Genomic DNA, 21,352 nt, shown 5'->3' with positions numbered 1-21,352 from the left:
GTAATATCTGGTGAACGTATGCAGCAAGGACCACACTGCGCCCTAGAAATCTGCCCAGAAAGTGGCTAGCGATCTTGTGGAGTGTGCCTTCAGCCCCGCTGGAACTTGATGGCCCTTACAAATATAGGCCGTGCAAATAGCCGCTTTTAATCAACAGGAAATGGTAACCTTAGAGGCCTTCTCTCCTTTCTTCTTGCCCCCATACAGGACAAAAAGTGGTTCAGAGCACCGGAACTATTCGATAGCTCCAGATAATGTAACAGATTTCTCCTCACATCCAAAAGATGCAGATCCCTGCCCCAGGGGAATCCTTAGCCACTCTGGAAAGGCCAGAAGGTCTACTGATTGATTAACATGAAAGGAGGACATCACCTTAGACCAAAAAGAGGGGACCATCCGCAAGGAAACCCAGTCATGGGAAATCCACAGAAAGGGATTCTTGCAAGAGAGAGCCTGTAACGCTGAAGCCTGTCTGGCCGAACAGAAGGCCACCAGGAACACTGCCTTCAGAGTCGTTCTCCTCAAAGGCTCAAATGGAGCCCTACATAAAATTTGAAAGACCAAATTAAGGCTTCAAACTGGGCATAACTTCCGGACCCTAAGTCACCAACGCTTGACCTCTTAAAGAAACGAGCCACATCACGGTTGATGTACGCCACCGTTGTTGCATTGTCCGAAAACATGCGAACCTGCATCCGTGGTGACTACCACCCAGGCCAGGGTTTCAGGTCCATTCCCTTCATCAGACTGAGCTGAGACAGCCCACTAATAGAGACAAGACATGGATTCTCGCAGCAGGGACAACGGCAGATGATATTGACCCGACAACAGGTCCCACCTCGACAGAGGTCTCGTGCGCAAATGCCCATGGAATCCAATCTAAAGTAGATGCCATGGAACCGAGCACTTGAAAGTAATCACAAGCCATTGGCAACTAAAGACGAAGCAGGCGTGTCACCAGTGCCTGCAACCTCCTCACTCGGTCTTCTGACAAGAACACCCTGCCCTTCCTAATATCAAATAGAGCCCCCAGATACTCCAAGAATTGGGTCGGAACCAGATGGCTCTTTGACATATTTATAACCCAACCTAGTGATTGCAAGGTGTTCAGCACCCGCTGAAACTACCTCTCACACTCCACCTCAGACTTTGCTCAAATGAGCTAATTGTCCAGGTACTGATGAACCAGAACTCCTTCCTTGTGTAGGGCCGCAGCCACCACCATCATCATCTTGGTGAAGGTTCGTGGTGCCATCGCCAGTCTGAAAGGAAGGGCCCAAAACTGAAAATGCTAACCCAGCACTATGAAATGAAGAAACTTCAGATGGTCCATATAAATGGACAACTTGAGGATCATCCCCCTCCGATCTTTCATCTGGATCCGGGTCGTCCTTCGCTACATCCGGGTCCATACCCGATGCCTCAATTACTTCGACGTTTGGAAGCACCCACTGGTGGTCCAAAGGGACATCCTGCAAATCAACCTGAGGGATGGTCCACCAAGGAGCCTAACACCACAGGGGACTTCCACCGAAATTCTCCAGCTTTCATTTCTCTCTCTCTCTCTCAGACTGCAGGGTTGCCACCTCTGCTATCTGCTGGAGACAGAGAAATACTGAGCAACTGCAGGTGGCACCTCAGATGTAGCAGTGCCTCAGAGTTTTGTTTCTCTGTCTCCATCTGCTGGAAGGGAGGCAAAACCCACTGGTCTGGACTGATCTGGGTATGTTCAGGAAATGTATTTATTTTATTTTAAAATATGGAGATAACAGAGGCAGGACTGCTCAGCATTTGGATATCCCAGAACCTGATTCTAGGACCGTAACAAAAAACTTAGCTTTCGCCCTGATCTGCAGCCCTGGACACTTCCACAGACAGGGTTGTCTTTAGTCTCAAAGAGCACTACTACGCAGCACTGCTCATTCACCTGCTTGTAAAATCCATAGGAGGAATCATTACGAGAACACTGACCATCATATGCCAACCACTACTTCCTACTGCTCCCACTCTGTGAGCAGTACTCTGGAGAACTTCCTGCACTCAGTCCCTACCTCCATCCTATTCTAATACCAAGTCCAACAATGCACTTCAGTCTTGCCCTGCAGCACCCCCAGTTATTTCAATACTGAGACCCACTCACATATCTCTGCCAGTGCTCCCCACCCCTCTTCAGAAAGAGCCACGACTATTCTAAAACTGGAACCCCACCCTCAGCTCTGCCAACTCCCCTCAATCCTGCCCCTGCTGTTCCAATACTGAGATACCCCCTCCCAACACCGTTCTGCCAGCAATGAACCCCTCTCTCCCCATCCCCCACTAATGCACCAATTTGACAGCAAAGTCAAAGAGAGAGAGATGTAGCAGACGAGCAAGGCCGAGCATGCCACCTGCTCTGGCACTGAAATGGTTATTCTCTGAGTGCTTACACTTACAGGTTAAACGTGAAGGGTCAAAGGGATGGAAGGAGAAGGAGAGAATGTTCTCGGCGTAGCTCTTCTTCCACAGCTTGGTCCCCGTGTCTGCGTTCCACAGCACAATGTAGTTTGGCGGATGGACGGCAAGAAGCAAGTCTCGGGAGGCGTCCTGATTCATCAGCCACTGCATGTCTGCAAAACACAGCAACACAGGTAATGATTACAGGGCCCTCCCGCTGCAGCGGTAATTCTCTGCTCGGCTGCTGCGGCGGGGTGAGTAAAAGGAGAATACAAATGCTGATCCTGTACCGGCAGCAGGTGTGCGCCTCTTCTCCTCCCGTTAGACTTTCAGCATTTTGGAGGCGGGGGGGAGATCTATGTGACTTTAAGGGGGGGGGGGGAGATCTGTGTGACTTAGGGGGGGGAGGAACGGTGTCCGCTGGGACTATTTTGTTTGGTTTCCATCCTCCCCCAGCTCACCAGGGACCATGTCCTCTGTTTCTTGCCCCCGCTTCCTTGGGTGATCCTGCAGGTTATTCAGCCACTACTTTTTTCTGGCTTTCAATATTCTCCAGCTAACTCTAAGACTGTTTTTCCCAAGCAAAGTTAGAGGGAAAAGCCAAGTAAATTAAAAACACAGCTGGGAATGCCTGCACCCTGCCCCTTTATCATCTGGCTTAGCTTCACCGGGCAATGAAAAAAAAACCAGAAGCAATCAGCAAGCAAGGAAATTACAAGTCTGGGGTTGTGCAGGTTAAGTGCAGCTGGAATCTCTCCCATTCAGCATTACCGGAAGCCTCTTCTGCTTTCCTGCGTTTCCGGGAGGAAGATCCCCAGCTCCAGAGGGCTCAGGAAGGTCCCATGGGGAGCCAGGCACGGAGCTGCGGGCCCGGCCTTCTATTACTCCATTTACAGGTTTTAACAGAACCAGAAACCAAGAAAACTTGGGAGAAATGCAAATTAGCAAATCCCAAGGAAACCCCAGTCTAATGGACAGGAGAAGGGACCAAGAACAGAAAGGGAAAAGACCAGGAAGCAGCAACGAGACTCTGCCCAGCGTGGGCCCCAGTAATAAAAGGTGAACTCCAGTGATAACAGGGCCAGAGATCCTCTTATTTAATTCTGCCAAAGAGGGAGAAAAGCCTCCACAGCTCAGGGGATCCCTGCTTCCTGCTGAGCAGCTTCCCAAAACTTTCAGGAAGAAGTAAAAGGCATTTCTGATTACTGAAAGGCTTAGCAGTGTCTTCTGAGCAGAAATAGCCTCCTATCAGGTCTTAAATGTTTAAGTGCTCTCATGTTCCCTTGTGGTTAGCCAATTAGATTGGTAGAGGGGATATTAATATTTTTTATTTATTTATTTATTTAAATTCTTTTTACTATACCGATCCTCAAGACGCGGTCTTATCGTACCGGTTTACAATAGAACAGGGGAAACCAATTAACAACTATATAGAAGGTAAGAAGTTACATCAAACAGGGAGCGAAAAACATGGGCGATGGAGGACAGGAAAGATATTTTAAAACGATATCAACTGAAGAGTGCTAAAATAGTCATTGAAAAACAGTGAAAACAAAAGACAGCGATACAAAATCAGCTAGATTAAGCTCGGCTGTGGGTTAATCTTAGGTAATTTTAAATATAAAGGTAATTTTAAATATAAAGGACCTTTACACAGATCAGTGGGAAACCCCCAGTCTGATTATAACAGAGAGAATCAGGGGAAACCCCGTCTGATTATAACAGAGAAAGAATCAGGGGAACCCCCGTCTGATTATAACAGAGAAAGAATCAGGGGAACCCCCGTCTGATTATAACAGAGAAAGAATCAGGGGAAACCCCGTCTGATTATAACAGAGAAAGAATCAGGGGAACCCCAGTCTGATTATAACAGAGAAAGAATCAGGGGAACCCCCGTCTGATTATAACAGAGAAAGAATCAGGGGAACCCCCGTCTGATTATAATAGAGAAAGAATCAGGGGAACCCCCGTCTGATTATAATAGAGAAAGAATCAGGGGAAACCCCGTCTGATTATAATAGAGAAAGAATCAGGGGAACCCCCGTCTGATTATAATAGAGAAAGAATCAGGGGAACCCCCGTCTGATTATAATAGAGAAAGAATCAGGGGAACCCCCGTCTGATTATAACAGAGAAAGAATCAGGGGAAACCCCGTCTGATTATAACAGAGAAAGAATCAGGGGAAACCCCGTCTGATTATAACAGAGAAAGAATCAGGGGAAAACCTGATTATAACAGAGAGAACCTTTACACAGGTCAGGGGAAACCCTGTCTGATTATGACAGAGAGAATCAGGGGAAACCCCGTCTGATTATAACAGAGAGAATCTTTACACAGCTCAGGGGAAACCCCGTCTGATTATAACAGAGAGAATCTTTACACAGCTCAGGGGAAACCCCGTCTGATTATAACAGAGAATCTTTACACAGCTCAGGGAAACCCTGTCTGATTATGACAGAGAGAACCTTTACACAGCTCAGGGGAAACCCCATCTGATTATGACAGAGAGAATCTTTACACAGGTCAGGGGAAACCCCTTCTGATTACAACAGAGAGAATCTTTACACAGGTCAGGGGGAAACCCCGTCTGATTATGACAGAGAGAATCTTTACACAGGTCAGGGGAAACCCCTTCTGATTACAACAGAGAGAATCTTTACACAGGTCAGGGGAAACTCCGTCTGATTATGACAGAGAGAATCTTTACACAGGTCAGGGGAAACCGCGTCTGATTATGACAGAGAGAACCTTTCCACAGGTCAGGGGAAACCGCGTCTGATTATGACAGAGAGAATCTTTACACAGGTCAGGGGAAACCCCATCTGATTATAACAGAGAGAATCTTTACACAGGTCAGGGGGAAACCCCATCTGATTATACCAGAGAGAATCTTTACACAGATGTGGGAGAAACCCCCAGTCTGATTATACCTGAGAGAATCTTTACACAGGGCTGGGGGAAACCCCCAGTCTGATTATAACAAAGACAATCTTTACACAGGTCAGGGGGAACCCCCATCTGATTATAACAGAGAGAATCTTTACACAGGTCAAGGGAAACCCCATCAGATTATAACAGAGAATCAGGGGAAATCCCATCTGATTATAACAGAGAGAATCAGGGGAAACCCCATCTCATTATAACAGAGACAATCTTTACACAGCTCAGGGGAAACCCGGTCTGATTATAACAGAGAATAAGGGGAAACCCCATCTGATTATAACAGAGAGAATCTTTACACAGCTCAGGGGAAACCCCGTCTGATTATAACAAATAATCTATGCACAGGTCAGGGGAACCCCCATCTGATTATAACAGAGAATAAGGGGAAACCCCATCTGATTATAACAGAGAGAATCTTTACACAGCTCAGGGGAAACCCCGTCTGATTATAACAAATAATCTATGCACAGGTCAGGGGAACCCCCATCTGATTATAACAGAGAATAAGGGGAAACCCCATCTGATTATAACAGAGAGAATCTTTACACAGCTCAGGGGAAACCCCGTCTGATTATAACAAATAATCTATGCACAGGTCAGGGGAACCCCCATCTGATTATAACAGAGAGAATCAGGGGAAATCCCATCTGATTATAACAGAGAGAATCAGGGGAAACCCCGTCTGATTATAACAGAGAATCTATGCACAGCTCAGGGGAAACCCCATCTGATTATAACAGAGAGAATCTTTACACAGGTCAGGGGAACCCCCCGTCTGATTATAACAGAGAATCTATGCACAGGTCAGGGGAAACCCCATCTGATTATAACAGAGAATAAGGGGAAACCCCATCTGATTATAACAGAGAGAATCTTTACACAGGTCAGGGGAACCCCCCGTCTGATTATAACAGAGAATCTATGCACAGCTCAGGGGAAACCCCATCTGATTATAACAGAGAATAAGGGGAAACCCCATCTGATTATAACAGAGAGAATCTTTACACAGCTCAGGGGAAACCCCGTCTGATTATAACAGAGAATCTATGCACAGGTCAGGGGAAACCCCATCTCATTATAAGAGACAATCTTTACACAGCTCAGGGGAAACCCCGTCTGATTATAACAAATAATCTATGCACAGGTCAGGGGAACCCCCGTCTGATTATAACAGAGAGAATCAGAGGAAATCCCATCTGATTATAACAGAGAGAATCAGGGGAAACCCCGTCTGAGTATAACAGAGAGAATCTTTACACAGCTCAGGGGAAACCCCGTCTGATTATAATAGAGAGAATCTTTACACAGGTCAGGGGAAACCCCGTCTGATTATAACAGAGAGAATCTTTACACAGCTCAGGGGAAACCCCGTCTGATTATAACAGAGAATCTATGCACAGGTCAGGGGAAACCCCATCTCATTATAAGAGACAATCTTTACACAGCTCAGGGGAAACCCCGTCTGATTATAACAAATAATCTATGCACAGGTCAGGGGAACCCCCATCTGATTATAATAGAGAGAATCAGGGGAAACCCCATCTGATTATATCAGAGAGAATCAGGGGAAACCTCGTCTGATTATAACAGAGAATCTATGCACAGATCAGGGGAATCTCCATCTGATTATAACAGAGAATCAGGGGAAATCCCATCTGATTATAATAGAGAGAATCTTTACACGGGTCAGGGGAACCCCCCGTCTGATTATAACAGAGAATCAGGGGAAATCCCATCTGATTATAACAGAGAGAATCAGGGGAAACCCCGTCTGATTATAACAGAGAGAATCTTTACACAGGTCAGGGGAAACCCCATCTGATTATAATAGAGAGAATCTTTACATGGGTCAGGGGAACCCCCCGTCTGATTATAACAGAGAGAATCTTTATACGGGTCAGGGGAAACCCCATCTGATTATAACAGAGAATCAGGGGAAATCCCATCTGATTATAACAGAGAGAATCTATATACAGTTCAGGGAAAACCCCATCTGATTATAACAGAGAGAATCAGGGGAAATCCCATCTGATTATAACAGAGAGAATCAGGGGAAACCCCATCTGATTATAACAGAGAGAATCAGGGGAAACCTCGTCTGATTATAACAGAGAATCTATGCACAGATCAGGGGAATCTCCATCTGATTATAACAGAGAGAATCAGGGGAAATCCCATCTGATTATAACAGAGAGAATCTTTACACAGGTCAGGGGAAACCCCATCTGATTATAATAGAGAGAATCTTTACATGGGTCAGGGGAACCCCCCGTCTGATTATAACAGAGAGAATCTTTATACGGGTCAGGGGAAACCCCATCTGATTATAACAGAGAATCAGGGGAAATCCCATCTGATTATAACAGAGAGAATCTATATACAGTTCAGGGAAAACCCCATCTGATTATAACAGAGAGAATCAGGGGAAATCCCATCTGATTATAACAGAGAGAATCAGGGGAAACCCCATCTGATTATAACAGAGAGAATCAGGGGAAACCTCGTCTGATTATAACAGAGAATCTATGCACAGATCAGGGGAATCTCCATCTGATTATAACAGAGAGAATCAGGGGAAATCCCATCTGATTATAACAGAGAGAATCAGGGGAAACCCCATCTGATTATAACAGAGAGAATCAGGGGAAACCTCGTCTGATTATAACAGAGAATCTATGCACAGATCAGGGGAATCTCCATCTGATTATAACAGAGAGAATCAGGGGAAACCCCATCTGATTATAACAGAGAGAATCAGGGGAAACCCCATCTGATTATAACAGAGAGAATCAGGGGAAACCCCATCTGATTATAACAGAGAGAATCAGGGGAAACCCCATCTGATTATAACAGAGAGAATCAGGGGAAACCCCATCTGATTATAACAGAGAGAATCAAGGGAAACCTCGTCTGATTATAACAGAGAATCTATGCACAGGTCAGGGGGAACCCCATATGATTTTAAAAGAGAATCTTTACACAGGTCAGAGGGAACCCCCGTCTGATTATAACAGAGAGAATCTTTACACAGCTCAGGGGAAACCCCTTCTGATTATAACAGAGAGAATCTTTACACAGGTCAGGGGAAACCCCCATCTGATTATAACAGAGAGAATCTTTACACAGGTCAGGGGGAACCCCCATCTGATTATAACAGAGAGAATCTTTACACAGGTCAGGTGAAATCCCGTCTGATTATACCAGAGAGAATCTTTACACAGGTCAGGTGAAATCCCATCTGATTATAACAGAGAGAATCTTTACACAGGTCAGGGGAAACCCCGTCTGATTATAACAGAGAGAATCTTTACACAGGTCAGGGGAACCCCCCGTCTGATTATAACAGAGAGAATCTTTACACATTGCTGGGGGAAACCCCCAGTCTGATTATAACAGAGAATCTATGCACAGGTCAGGGGAAACCCCATCTGATTATAACAGAGAATCAGGGGAAATCCCATCTGATTATAACAGAGAATCAGGGGAAATCCCATCTGATTATAACAGAGAGAATCAGGGGAAACCCCATCTCATTATAACAGAGAATCTATGCACAAGTCAGGGGAAACCCCCGACTGATGATAACAGAAACCTTACACAGCTCAGGGGAAAACCCCCCGTTTGATTATAATAGAGAGAATCTATGCACAGCTCAGGGGGAAACCCCATCTGATTATAACAGAGAGAATCTTTACTATAGAAATATGATTTCCATGTCTGGTCCCTACAGACATGGAAATCATACGGAATACAGTTACAGAAGTTGTTCGGTTGAGGGGCGGGGGAGTGCTCCATGTGGCTTTGAAATTCAACATCGTGACTCTGAAACCTTGAGACAGTATCAGAAGAGAGAGTGCACACAATTCTCTCACAGTGCTGGTTATGGAGGACTCTGCCGAACCTCTTCCGAGGATACTCGTGAGCACTAAGTGAGAGAAGAGCGCTGGCACTGGCGGAGACGCGGATGTCATGAAACTCTTCTCGTCCCCGCTATTCCCCCTGGCCTGAGCTCCCCAGCCACTGGTGACTGCACCCCAAACTCCAGCACAGTCAGGGGCTCCTGCACCCAGTGTCGTCCCCAGACTGCCGAGCCGCTAACCTGGCTGCCCTGGTCACGATGTCCATCTGCGGATCCTGCTTCAGGGAGACTGCAGATTTGGTAACAGAGGAAGGAGGGGGGATCTTCCCTTAGTACTCAAAGCCTCCGGGGTACAGCAGGATGTCTTGCACAGATCCCACCAGACCCTCTTCCACACCAAAATACCCACATCTATGGGACCGGAAGTCACTAATGAAATTTCACTCAAGTACATTCTCACCTTCCCTTTCCACTTAACTAATCCTGGCCCTAGGAGGTTCAGAGTGGCTAACAATGGCTAGCGGCTGGGTCTGCTTCTATTGCAAGGCCGCTAAATCGTCGCATGCTGCTTCCAATCTATGTTTTACTTCACAGAAGCAACTCTAATGATTAACTTCTCCTAGTGACCTGGAAGGGGGAAGGAGCTTCTTTATAGAAAGAGATGATGGTAGCAGAAAAAGGACCAATCTGTCTGCTGTTCTTACTTAATCTGTGGTCTTCTCCCCCCCTCCTGTCAGCAAAGGTCCCTTTCTGCTGAAATTCTGTGCATTTGGAAATTTTTGGGAGTGAAGAGGAAGATAGTTAACGTATATGGGGGTGTCAGTGAGGGGAGTGAGGCAAAGTTAGGAATTGGGATGTTTAGTTGTTTTTTTTTTTAATCATTTTTATATGATTTATCTTGACGCCACTGGTCCCGTCCCTTGTGAAAGCAGGAAGTAAGTTCCAGCTGTGTGCTCTGCTAAACAATAAAGAACCTGCGTTAAGTATAGAATTGGGGGTATTTATGTTCTGCACTATATGTTATTTAGTTACTCTGTTGAAAACCGTTTGGAGAGCAGTCCTTTGGCTATAAAATATATTACCTTTCATCTTATCTGCTCTTGGCATGTTTCTTCTCACTTCCCTTTCTAACCCTTCCCCAGGGTCACTTACAGCCAGGGAAGAGCTCTGGGCTTTCCCCCAATCCTTGCGGCACCCCTGACTGGTCACAGCTTTCTCAATCAACCTTTCAGCTGCTATTATCATTTTTCTTCCTCTGAGCGGCACAGTGCCGAAGGTTTTACTGACCTCCTGACAAGCCACTGCTTGCAATGCAGGTGAACTGAGAGAAATCAATCAAGCTGTCTGGCGAGACCTTCTCATTCTGATCTTGTGACCCGCTGGCTTCAAAGAGCTGAAATGGTCTCTCCTTCTGCAGTTTATATTAAACTAATAGGGCTGTAGCTTCCTGCATCTTCCTCGTTCCCAGCCTACAGGAGCAGCACAACCTCTAATCTTCACTCGTCACCTGGATCCTCGCCATCATTTGCAGCAGGCAAGGACGCCATCCTGCAAGACTTTTCCTCCATGCTGCTTCCCTCTGGCTTGTCCTCTGCTGGTTTCCAGGGGAGACTTGCACCCCACTGCTTGCCACAGGACCGGCATCTTAGGCCTTGAGCGGAGGCTTGCCCGCCTCCATCAGCTACCAAGGCCAGACAGGGGCCCCTCAGGGTCACAAGAAAGCTGCCTCATTTCTATCTTCACCCCCAGGATGCCGCAAGTGCTCTCCTGTGGCTGAGGGGACAACCGAAAGGTGCTCCAAGATGGCCAGCGTGACATGCCATCAGCGTGGCTCAGCTGCCATCCATGTGCTCTTCAGATAGTCCTGAACACAAACCCAACGCCATCAGTCCTACTGTCTGGGGGGACTCCCACCCAGGAACTCTATCCTATTAAATATCTTGGAGGCAGCATTAATTAAAAGTTAATGCACTGGGACAAGAGGAGAACCACCAAACACCATCCACTGTCATCTCTGACTGAGGGAACTGGATCTATGCCCTCCAGGAGCCAGTGGGGACGAGCCTGGTATTACTCTGTGTAAGGGAAGGCAAGCAGGCAAAATGTCAATGCACAGCAACTCCCTCCCACTATAATGCCTTCAGTAATGAGTCCTGGAGTCCCTGCTGGGAGCTGAACATTAAAGATTCATTTCCAGACTTGCCTGAAGCTGCATACATCAGTTTTACAGCCGTTAATGAGGGCATGTTTGGAATTCAGTTCTATTTTATTTTCGGGATTCTCAGCAGTTTGTAGCCTGCTTGCAAGTGTCCTGGTGATGCACAGACTGTACTAAACTGTCTGCAGAGCCTCACTGTGCCTCCTTACTCCTCCATAACAGCTCGCTCAGTAACACTCTGCTGTCCACTAGCTGTCACAAAGTCAAGTCAAAGTTCTCCCTTCTTTCAACTTCCTAAATTCCTCTGTAGGTTTCAAACATTTCAACACTTGCTACATCATCCCCAGCACAGACTAAGGACGGGGAGGGCTGCACGAAGGACACCCCCCTGGGATGTGCACACTGACATTATTCAAGAGCCATTCAGCAGAAAGAATAGGGGGGTTGCAGGAGGGACTTAATAAGGAGGCGCACTCTCTCTGGCCTCACCTGGAACTGTACAGCAGAGAAAGAGGGGGGTGGGGTTGCAGGAGGGACTTAATAAGGAGGCGCACTCTCTCTGGCCTCACCTGGAACTGTAGAGCAGAGAAAGAGGGGGGTGGGGTTGCAGGAGGGACTTAATAAGGAGGCGCACTCTCTCTGGCCTCACCTGGAACTGTACAGCAGAGAAAGAGGGGGTGGGGTTGCAGGAGGGACTTAATAAGGAGGCACACTCTCTCTGGCCTCACCTGGAACTGTACAGCAGAGAAAGAGGGGGGTGGGGTTGCAGGAGGGACTTAATAAGGAGGCGCACTCTCTCTGGCCTCACCTGGAGCCGTACAGCAGAGAAAGAGGGGGTGGGGTTGCAGGAGGGACTTAATAAGGAGGCGCACTCGCTCTGGCCTCACCTGGAGCTGTACAGCAGAGAAAGAGGGGGTGGGGTTGCAGGAGGGACTTAATAAGGAGGCGCACTCGCTCTGGCCTCACCTGGAGCTGTACAGCAGAGAAAGAGGGAGGTGGGGTTGCAGGAGGGACTTAATAAGGAGGCGCACTCTCTCTGGCCTCACCTGGAGCTGTACAGCAGAGAAAGAGGGGGTGGGGTTGCAGGAGGGACTTAATAAGGAGGCGCACTCTCTCTGGCCTCACCTGGAACTGTACAGCAGAGAAAGAGGGGGGTGGGGTTGCAGGAGGGACTTAATAAGGAGGCGCACTCTCTCTGGCCTCACCTGGAGCCGTACAGCAGAGAAAGAGGGGGGTGGGGTTGCAGGAGGGACTTAATAAGGAGGCGCACTCTCTCTGGCCTCACCTGGAGCTGTACAGCAGAGAAAGAGGGGGTGGGGTTGCAGGAGGGACTTAATAAGGAGGCGCACTCTCTCTGGCCTCACCTGGAGCTGTACAGCAGAGAAAGAGGGGGGTGGGGTTGCAGGAGGGACTTAATAAGGAGGCGCACTCTCTCTGGCCTCACCTGGAGCTGTACAGCAGAGAAAGAGGGGGTGGGGTTGCAGGAGGGACTTAATAAGGAGGCGCACTCTCTCTGGCCTCACCTGGAGCTGTACAGCAGAGAAAGAGGGGGGTGGGGTTGCAGGAGGGACTTAATAAGGAGGCGCACTCTCTCTGGCCTCACCTGGAGCTGTACAGCAGAGAAAGAGGGGGGTGGGGTTGCAGGAGGGACTTAATAAGGAGGCGCACTCTCTCTGGCCTCACCTGGAGCTGTACAGCAGAGAAAGAGGGGGGTGGGGTTGCAGGAGGGACTTAATAAGGAGGCGCACTCTCTCTGGCCTCACCTGGAGCCGTACAGCAGAGAACCATAAGGAAGCGCACACTTTGACCTTACCCTGAATGGGTTTGCTGTGCTCCTGGATTTCGCAGCGAGCTGTTCCCGTTGCCACATCCCAAACAATAATCTTGCCACTTGCATCGGCTGAAGCCAGGCGCAAAGAATACGGGGAGCCAATGTTGTGGTGGTAGTTTTCTCTGGCCCATTTTACCTGTTGGGAGGAAGGAATCCAAGATAAATACTTAGTACAACACAGCTACAAAAGGCAACACTGTTAAAGCCAAAAAATCTCTCCTCGACTCCAGAAGCCAACGATGAGATTTTCAAATTATGTTTTGGTGAGCTCTGGGACTGGCAGGCACCTTTCTCTACTTCTGCAGTGTCCCAGGCTTCACTCTATTCTCCCCGCTGACCCAACACACGGCTCTGAGCAATGATCACAAACATCTGAAAATCTTACTCTGGATCTTCTTTTCACATTAGTGCACTAACTGTGAGAAATATACGCATCGGGAGGCCTCAGGTACAAATGATCATGTGACCAAAACTCAGCACGTCAGAGGATGCAGAGGTTGATTTAAACTGCATCTTCCCTGCAAGTCAAAAAGCCTTACAAACAGCAAGAACCTTTTTGTGATTCTGCAGAGGGCAATAATTGATGCAGAATCTCGCTGCTTAAATATGTTAAAAACATTTTACTTTCACAGCAAGTGGATAAAAAACAAAACAGAGAAGGTGGTTTGGGGTTGACCTTCTCCCTAGAAAGAGCAGCATTCCTAATGTGCACCTCAGGCAGGTTTACCAATCAGTTGCAGAAATCAATGAGACCACCACCCTGGTTTCAAACAAGTTGCCCACAATGGTTCACAAGTTAAAATAGCAAAACAAACTGCAAGCAATCAAACACTAACCACATAAAATAGCAAAACAAACTGCAAGCAATCAAACACTAACCACATAAAATAGCAAAACAAACTGCAAGCAATCAACAAACACAAACCACATAAAATAGCCAGCAACTTCTTATAACTCCACCCCTTATTTATTTAGAATTAGTTGTCCACTGTACACTCCAACAATTATATGAGATAAATACAGGCAATCTCTAAGGAAGTGATGCTAAATTAATTGGGCGGATGGGCAGACTAGATGGGCCATACGGTCTTTTCCTGCCATCATGTTTCTATGCACTTCCTATCCCCACTACAGTTCATACCCCAATACACACCACTTCGGACTTCCCTTTTTCCTCCATTATATCCCAAAGTATCCCTTATTTCATCCACACCCTTAAAACCATGAAATCTCATTCCCTTCTTCATAGATTTCCTTTACTATACTCAGACTAAAAGCCTAATCATCCAAAATATGAGACCTCTCAAATAAAGCCACGGGAAATACCAGTCTTCATCTTTTTTTTAAATAGTAGAAAGCTTGTCTCTTGTTTATCATCATCCAGCAAAGAATTCCAAAGCATGGGGATGGGAAGAGAAAAAGTGTGAACTCTTCCAAATGCCTTATTTGCCACTTGCACTGTTGGACCATACAGCTTCTCCCTTGATTAGATCTTAAGTCCTGCCTGGGGGAATACCAGCCCAACTTGTTTTTCAGATAAGAAGGGAACTCCACTTTAACATCTTAAAAGTTAACCTAACAGCTTTAAATTTACCTCTTGCTTTAATAGGCAGCTAGCATACAGGTCGATACAGTAAGGCCGTGTTAGAAAGAGTGTGGCAGTGCCGGGCGCACCATCGTTCCCCGCACGCACAGTCCTGCTCACATACCGCTCGATACTCTATTTAAATTGCTTGCAAATTTCAAATTAGGTAATTAATACTTCTTATTCTAAGGTAATTATTATAATATTCTTGTACAAGCTCTATCTTAAACTAAAGTAAATTTAAGTGAAGCATTTTAATAGGCTAAAGAGGTTAGGGCTGTTCAGCTTGGAGAAGAGACGGCTGAGGGGGGATATGATAGAGGTGTTTAAAATCATGAGAGGTCTAGAATGGGTAGATGTGAATCGGTTATTTACTCTTTCAGATAATAGAAGGACTAGGGGGCATTCCATGAAGTTAGCAAGTAACACATTTAAGACTAATCGGAGAAAGTTCTTTTTCACTCAATGCACAATAAAGCTCTGGAATTTGTTGCCAGAGGATGTGGTTAGTGCAGTTAGTGTAGCTGGGTTCAAAAAAGGTTTGGATAAGTTCTTGGAGGAGAAGTCCATTAATGGCTATTAATCAAGTTTACTTAGGGAATAGCCACTGTGTTGCAGTCCCGGTCGCTGGACTTGCAACCGGGTTCTTACCTTCCTTCGCTCTGGGGTCCCATGATTGTGTCCAGCATTTTTCAGGCCTTCTCAGACCTCTCCGTGGCAGCGTCTCAGAGCTCCGCCCCTCTTAGGCACGCACAGACACAAGGGGAGGCAGTTGGAAGCGAAGGGGCATGACATAGAGGCCGGGTCCCGAGATGACGTCAGATGTCGGCAGAATATTTAAATCTGGCGTCTGACAGAAGTCGTTGCTTTGCAACAGTGTTCTTTCTAAGGAGTGACTGTTGCTGTCCTTGGTCCTGTACTTCTGATTCAGTTTGCTCTTCTGTTCCAGCTTCCACTCCTGATCCTGCTTCCTTGCCAGTTCCAGTCTCCGCTTCAGTTTCTGCTTTCCAGCCTTCGGACTGACTGACTTTCTGGTTCCTGTTTTGGTTCATAGACTGTTTTTTTGCCTGCTGCCAGTTCAAATCCTCTGACTGTTCTCCACTCTGTTGGACTTCTGCTCCGAGAGACCGCTCCTAGGTCCCAGCGGCCCGGATCCCCACGGGCTTCTCCCGCAGGGATCGTGGACTTCCAGTGGCGAAGCTCCTGAGTGGTTTCCTGGTTCCTTGCCGCCTCACGGCTGAATCATCTCAGCGGAGTTTTCTTCTCATCTAATCTTCATCCACACGGCCGGCCCAAGGGTCCACTAATCCCAACCCTAACACACTGCTATTAATTGCATCAGTAGCATGGGTTCATCTTAGTGTTTGGATAATTGCCAGGTTCTTGTGGCCAGGTTTGGCCTCTGTTGGAAACAGGATGCTGGGCTGATGGACCCTTGGTCTGACCCAGCATGGCAATTTCTCATGTTCTTATGTCCTTATCATGAGCATTATACTACAAGCAAAAAACACATACCATAGAAAGTGCAATGTACCCCCCTTATCTAAACAGCCAGTGTTTTATCTACGAGAAAACGTTTTGGAAGATTAACTATCCCAGTCTTCTCCCTTCTCAATAGCAGGGAGGGTAAGTTTGCCTCTGGCCCCCTTTCGCTTCCAGGGACACCTCAGCACAGGTTCTCCGTGGGTTTGCACCTCCTCTTCCTCCGGGGGTCCGTTGCCTGCCTGCCTGCTCCCATTTGCTTTCAGGGTCACTCTACCAGGGGGTCTGTTCTTCCTTCCTTTTTTCCAGACTTGTTCTCCACCAGGGGCTTCATTCCTCCTTTTTTGTTTCCTCCTTGCCCCCTGCATATATTTTCCAGCTGATGAATATGCATAAGGGTTGGGTGGAGGGTCTTTTGTCGCACTGCAGGTCCTTTCCCCTCTCCATTCCTTTGGAGGAAGAACTACCCATCTGTATGCCCAGCTGTGTGTCAGAGCTGCTCCTCCCTCTAAGGATGAGGGCCTTTCTGCTTGCCTGAATGTCCCTGACACTTGCTTAGGATCTTAGGTCATTGCCTCTCTGTCCTCTTTATATTTGCACAGGAACTGACAATCAGGCACATCTGATAAGGTATCCTTCAGAGTATTAGGACAAGGCCTCTTCATTTTCCACAGCGACAAAGTTTAAAGTTCACCTGGGCAAAGTTCCTTCTCTTGCTGTAACAGTGTCTGGGGGCCTATCAGAATTTGGTTTATACATGGCTATTATAATTCATAATTAGTGCATCATTGGTAAGCATGAGATATCGCCCTACAAATCTGCACGGAGCTGCAGTTACTACCCTTAACAGAAACATGGGGGTAACCTGCATGGAGCGGCAGTTACTGCCCTTAACAGAAACATGGGGGTAACCTGCACGGAGCAGCAGTTACTACCCTTAACAGAAACATGGGGGTAACCTGCACGGAACAGCAGTTACTATCCTTAACAGAAACATGGGGGTAACCTGCATGGAGCAGCAGTTACTCCCCTTAACAGAAACATGGGGGTAACCTGCACAGAGCCGCAGTTACTATCCTTAACAGAAACATGGGGGAAACTTGCATGGAGCTGCAGTTACTACCCTTAACAGAAATATGGGGGGGGTAACCTGCATGGAGCAGCAGTTACTACCCTTAACAGAAACATGGGGGTAACCTGCACGGAGCGGCAGTTACTACTCTTAACAGAAATATGGGGGTAACCTGCATGGAGCAGCAGTTACTACCCTTAACAGAAACATGGGGGTAACCTGCACAGAGCCGCAGTTACTATCCTTAACAGAAACATGGGGTAACCTGCACAGAGTGGTAGTTACTGCCCTTAACAGAAACATGGGTGTAACCTGCATGGAGCGGCAGTTACTACCCTTAACAGAAACATGGGGGTAACCTGCACGGAGCGGCAGTTACTACCCTTAACAGAAACATGGGGGTAACCTGCACGGAGCGGCAGTTACTACCCTTAACAGAAACATGGGGGTAACCTGCACGGAGCGGCAGATACTACCCTTAACAGAAACATGGGGGTAACTTGCATAGAGCGGCAGTTACTATCCTTAACAGAAACATGGGGGTAACTTGCATAGAGCGGCAGTTACTATCCTTAACAGAAACATGGGGGTAACCTGCACGGAGCGGCAGTTACTACCCTTAACAGAAACATGGGGGTAACCTGCATGGAGAGGCAGTTACTGCCCTTAACAGAAACATGGGGGTAACCTGCATGGAGCAGCAGTTACTACCCTTAACAGAAACATGGGGGTAACCTGCACGGAGCAGCAGTTACTACCCTTAACAGAAACATGGGGGTAATCTGCACAGAGCGGCAGTTACTACCCTTAACAGAAACATGGGGGTAACCTGCACGGAGCAGCAGTTACTACCCTTAACAGAAACATGGAGGTAACCTGCATGGAGCAGCAGTTACTACCCTTAACAGAAACATGGAGGTAACCTGCATGGAGCAGCAGTTACTACCCTTAACAGAAACATGGAGGTAACCTGCATGGAGTGGCAGTTACTACCCTTAACAGAAACATGGGGGTAACCTGCATGGAGCAGCAGTTACTACCCTTAACAGAAACATGGGGGTAACCTGCATGGAGCAGCAGTTACTACCCTTAACAGAAACATGGGGGTAACCTGCACGGAGCGGCAGTTACTACCCTTAACAGAAACATGGGGGTAACCTGCATGGAGCAGCAGTTACTTCCCTTAACAGAAACATGGGGGTAACCTGCATGGAGCAGCAGTTACTACCCTTAACAGAAACATGGGGGTAACCTGCACGGAACAGCAGTTACTACCCTTAACAGAAACATGGGGGTAACCTGCATGGAGCAGCAGTTACTACCCTTAACAGAAACATGGGGGTAACCTGCACGGAGCGGCAGTTACTACCCTTAACAGAAACATGGGGGTAACCTGCAGGGAGCGGCAGTTACTACCCTTAACAGAAACATGGGGGTAACCTGCATGGAGAGGCAGTTACTTCCATAAGAAACTTGCTAGGCAGACTGTATAGACCATTTATAAAAAGTCTCTGCTTTCATAGCCGTCTAATGTGGCTGTTGATCCAAGAGATCATTTGGTTGACGATTGCCCAGGTGTTAGATAAGACTGGTCCTTGGAAGCCAATTTCAAACAGAGCTTCCTTATCGTGCTAACGCACCCTTTTTCAATGATACCATCACTTGGTGCTGCAGAGGCAATGGTCAGGATTTCTCTACCTGCAGCAGACGGTGGACCATGCTGGACTAGAGCAGTAGGATTTCCTGGCTCCCAAGCCCAGTCCTTGGTGGAGTGTGCTCCCATGGCGACAGCTTGCTGGCTGTTTTCCTAGGTGGAATCGCAGCTCTTAGGTTCCCCCCGACCTGCATGAAGATTCGCTCTGTTATGAGATGAAGCTTTCCCTGGCTTGGGTACTTTTTCTAATTCTGTTATATCTTCCCTGAGATGTGGTGACCAGAACTATACAAAATATTCAAGGTGCAGTCGCGCCATTCCTTTCCTAATAATTTGTAGCATTCGATTTGCTTTCTTGGGTGCCATAGTACCCACCACAGATGCCTAGGATCCCTTTCCTGAGTGGTGACTCCCAATGTGGAACCTTGCGTTGTGTCCCTATAATTTGGGTTACTCTTCCCTTCGTGCAGCACTTTGCACTTGTCCACATTGGATTTCATTTGCCATTTGCATGACCAGTCTCCCAGTTTTGCAAGGTCCTCTTGCAATTTAACAACTTTGAATGATTTTGGTCATCTGCAAATTTGATCACCTCACTCGTTGCTCCCACTTCATAAAACTGAAAACCACAATAACTCCCACAAGGTCCCCCCCAAAGTCCTCACCAAGGAGCAACTTCTTTTGGCTCTTCCCTTCAGCCACTCAGGCCAAAAATGAAGTCCTCAGCTGAGGTTGGAGGAGGTGAAGCTTGAGGGTTAGCTGGCCATGGGAAGCAGCAGTGCAGCACAAGCTGATGACACTGATGCCTGGGAAGGCTCAGGAAAGGCTGATTGTATGGAACATGCAAAGTGAAATCCCAACACTGAATGAACAGGAACAGAGGGGTTTCTCCTTAAACAATATATTAAACATCCTTCTTCTGCAACAAAAAAGCCAGGATAGCATGCAAGAGAGATCCAATAAAGCTTTCATGTTGCCTTTAAATCAGGGGTCTCCAAACTTTGCGCCAATGTGATCCCATTTTGGCACTTGAAAATTCATCTGACCCCCAGAGGACAATCAATAGAAAATTAGCAGGGGTACAACAAGTGCTCCACTCTCACCCTTACCGCACGCCAGTCGATCCTCTCACCACCTCCACCCCTGCCCCACAGAGGATCTGCTGGCTTAACCTCCACCCCTCCAGCTAATTCCCTCTTACATTCCCCAGCCCACCCTCTCTCCCTCTAAAACCCTTCTTATAATCCCAACTGATCCTCTGTCACCCCATCCTTCATTCCCTCCTCACCCTCTATCACCTCCTCTCACATCCCACCAGTTGATCCCTTCTCACCCCCAGGTCCTCTCCTACATCTTCCTGTCAGTCAATCTTCGTTCATTCCCCTCTCTTACCCTCTACAGTCAACCCAACCCTCAAACCACTTTTACAAACTTCCCTCGGAGCTAGGGCCTCTGGCAATATTTTCCATTTGGGTCCTGGGACAAAGGTGGATGACAACTAGTGAAAAGAGAGGGCAGGCTGATGATAGAGGTAACATATTTTTCTTGGATTGCTACAGTGGTGGATAAGGAGATGTGCACATTCAGCCCTCCCCTTCCATCAAGGCTGATCTCAAGCCCGACTGCAAGTGGCAGCAGCAGCAGCATTAGGAATGAAAGTCGGCACGGGGCCTGTGAATCAGTGCAAGCTCACAGGCCCTGCGGCAGCTCCAATCCCACAGAAACCCATGCAACGGCGCAGCTTCTGCAGGACCCGTGATTGCATGTTGGCTTGCAAGTTCCACATAACTTTCCACTACTAATGCTGCCGCTTCTGGTACTTAAAGAGCACTGCCCAGCTAAAAGGATTTCTGAGACTATTTAGGATCCTGATCCACGCTTTAAATATTTAACCTTGTGCATCTTCAGCCTGTGTGCCTCTTTTTCCCACAGGATTCGGCCTGTTCTTCCGAGGGGGGAGATATTTGAGAGGAGCTGCTTCTCTACTCATTCCCTGAATTTAGGTATTTTATTTATTTATTTAAAGTCTTTTCTATACCATCACTAATTTATATACCATCTCAACGGTTTACATGTAGGCACATAAGTAATGGAGTAAGTTGCCATTAAATTTCGGTTACATTAAATCATCAAAATATGCATAAAATGTTTAGTGATGTAGGTTCTGGCCAGGTGTACCTGGAAGGTACTTTTACAGGTAAAAAATCTAATTTCCTGTGTTTTATTATTACGTTCGTTGTGTGCTAAATTTGTTAAAATATTGTAATGCACATTTTTGAGAATAGTGCTGTGTGCCAGTGCTCTTCTGTTTATTCCGGTGTATTTTCTGTTCTC

The 21,352-nt window shown here is 47.1% G+C and overlaps 1 protein-coding gene across 4 annotated transcripts in view; it reads right to left on the bottom strand.

Moving 5' to 3' along the window:
• WDR11 (WD repeat domain 11) overlaps positions 1-21,352 on the bottom strand; it is a 238,628-nt gene that overhangs the window by 182,348 nt on the left and 34,928 nt on the right. For all 4 annotated transcript variants that reach the window (XM_029610533.1, XM_029610534.1, XM_029610535.1 and 1 more), the window contains exons 3-4: positions 13,208-13,361; positions 2,433-2,606 (exon numbers count right to left, since the gene is read on the bottom strand). In XM_029610533.1, the coding sequence (XP_029466393.1) occupies positions 2,433-2,606; positions 13,208-13,361 (328 nt within the window). The remainder of the gene's footprint in view (positions 1-2,432; positions 2,607-13,207; positions 13,362-21,352) is intronic.

The sequence above is a fragment of the Rhinatrema bivittatum genome, chromosome 7 (assembly GCF_901001135.1).
Source record: "Rhinatrema bivittatum chromosome 7, aRhiBiv1.1, whole genome shotgun sequence".
Taxonomy (NCBI): domain Eukaryota; kingdom Metazoa; phylum Chordata; class Amphibia; order Gymnophiona; family Rhinatrematidae; genus Rhinatrema; species Rhinatrema bivittatum.
The sequence above is the reverse complement of the archived record's forward strand: the minus strand, read 5'-3'. Positions and strand labels throughout refer to the sequence as shown.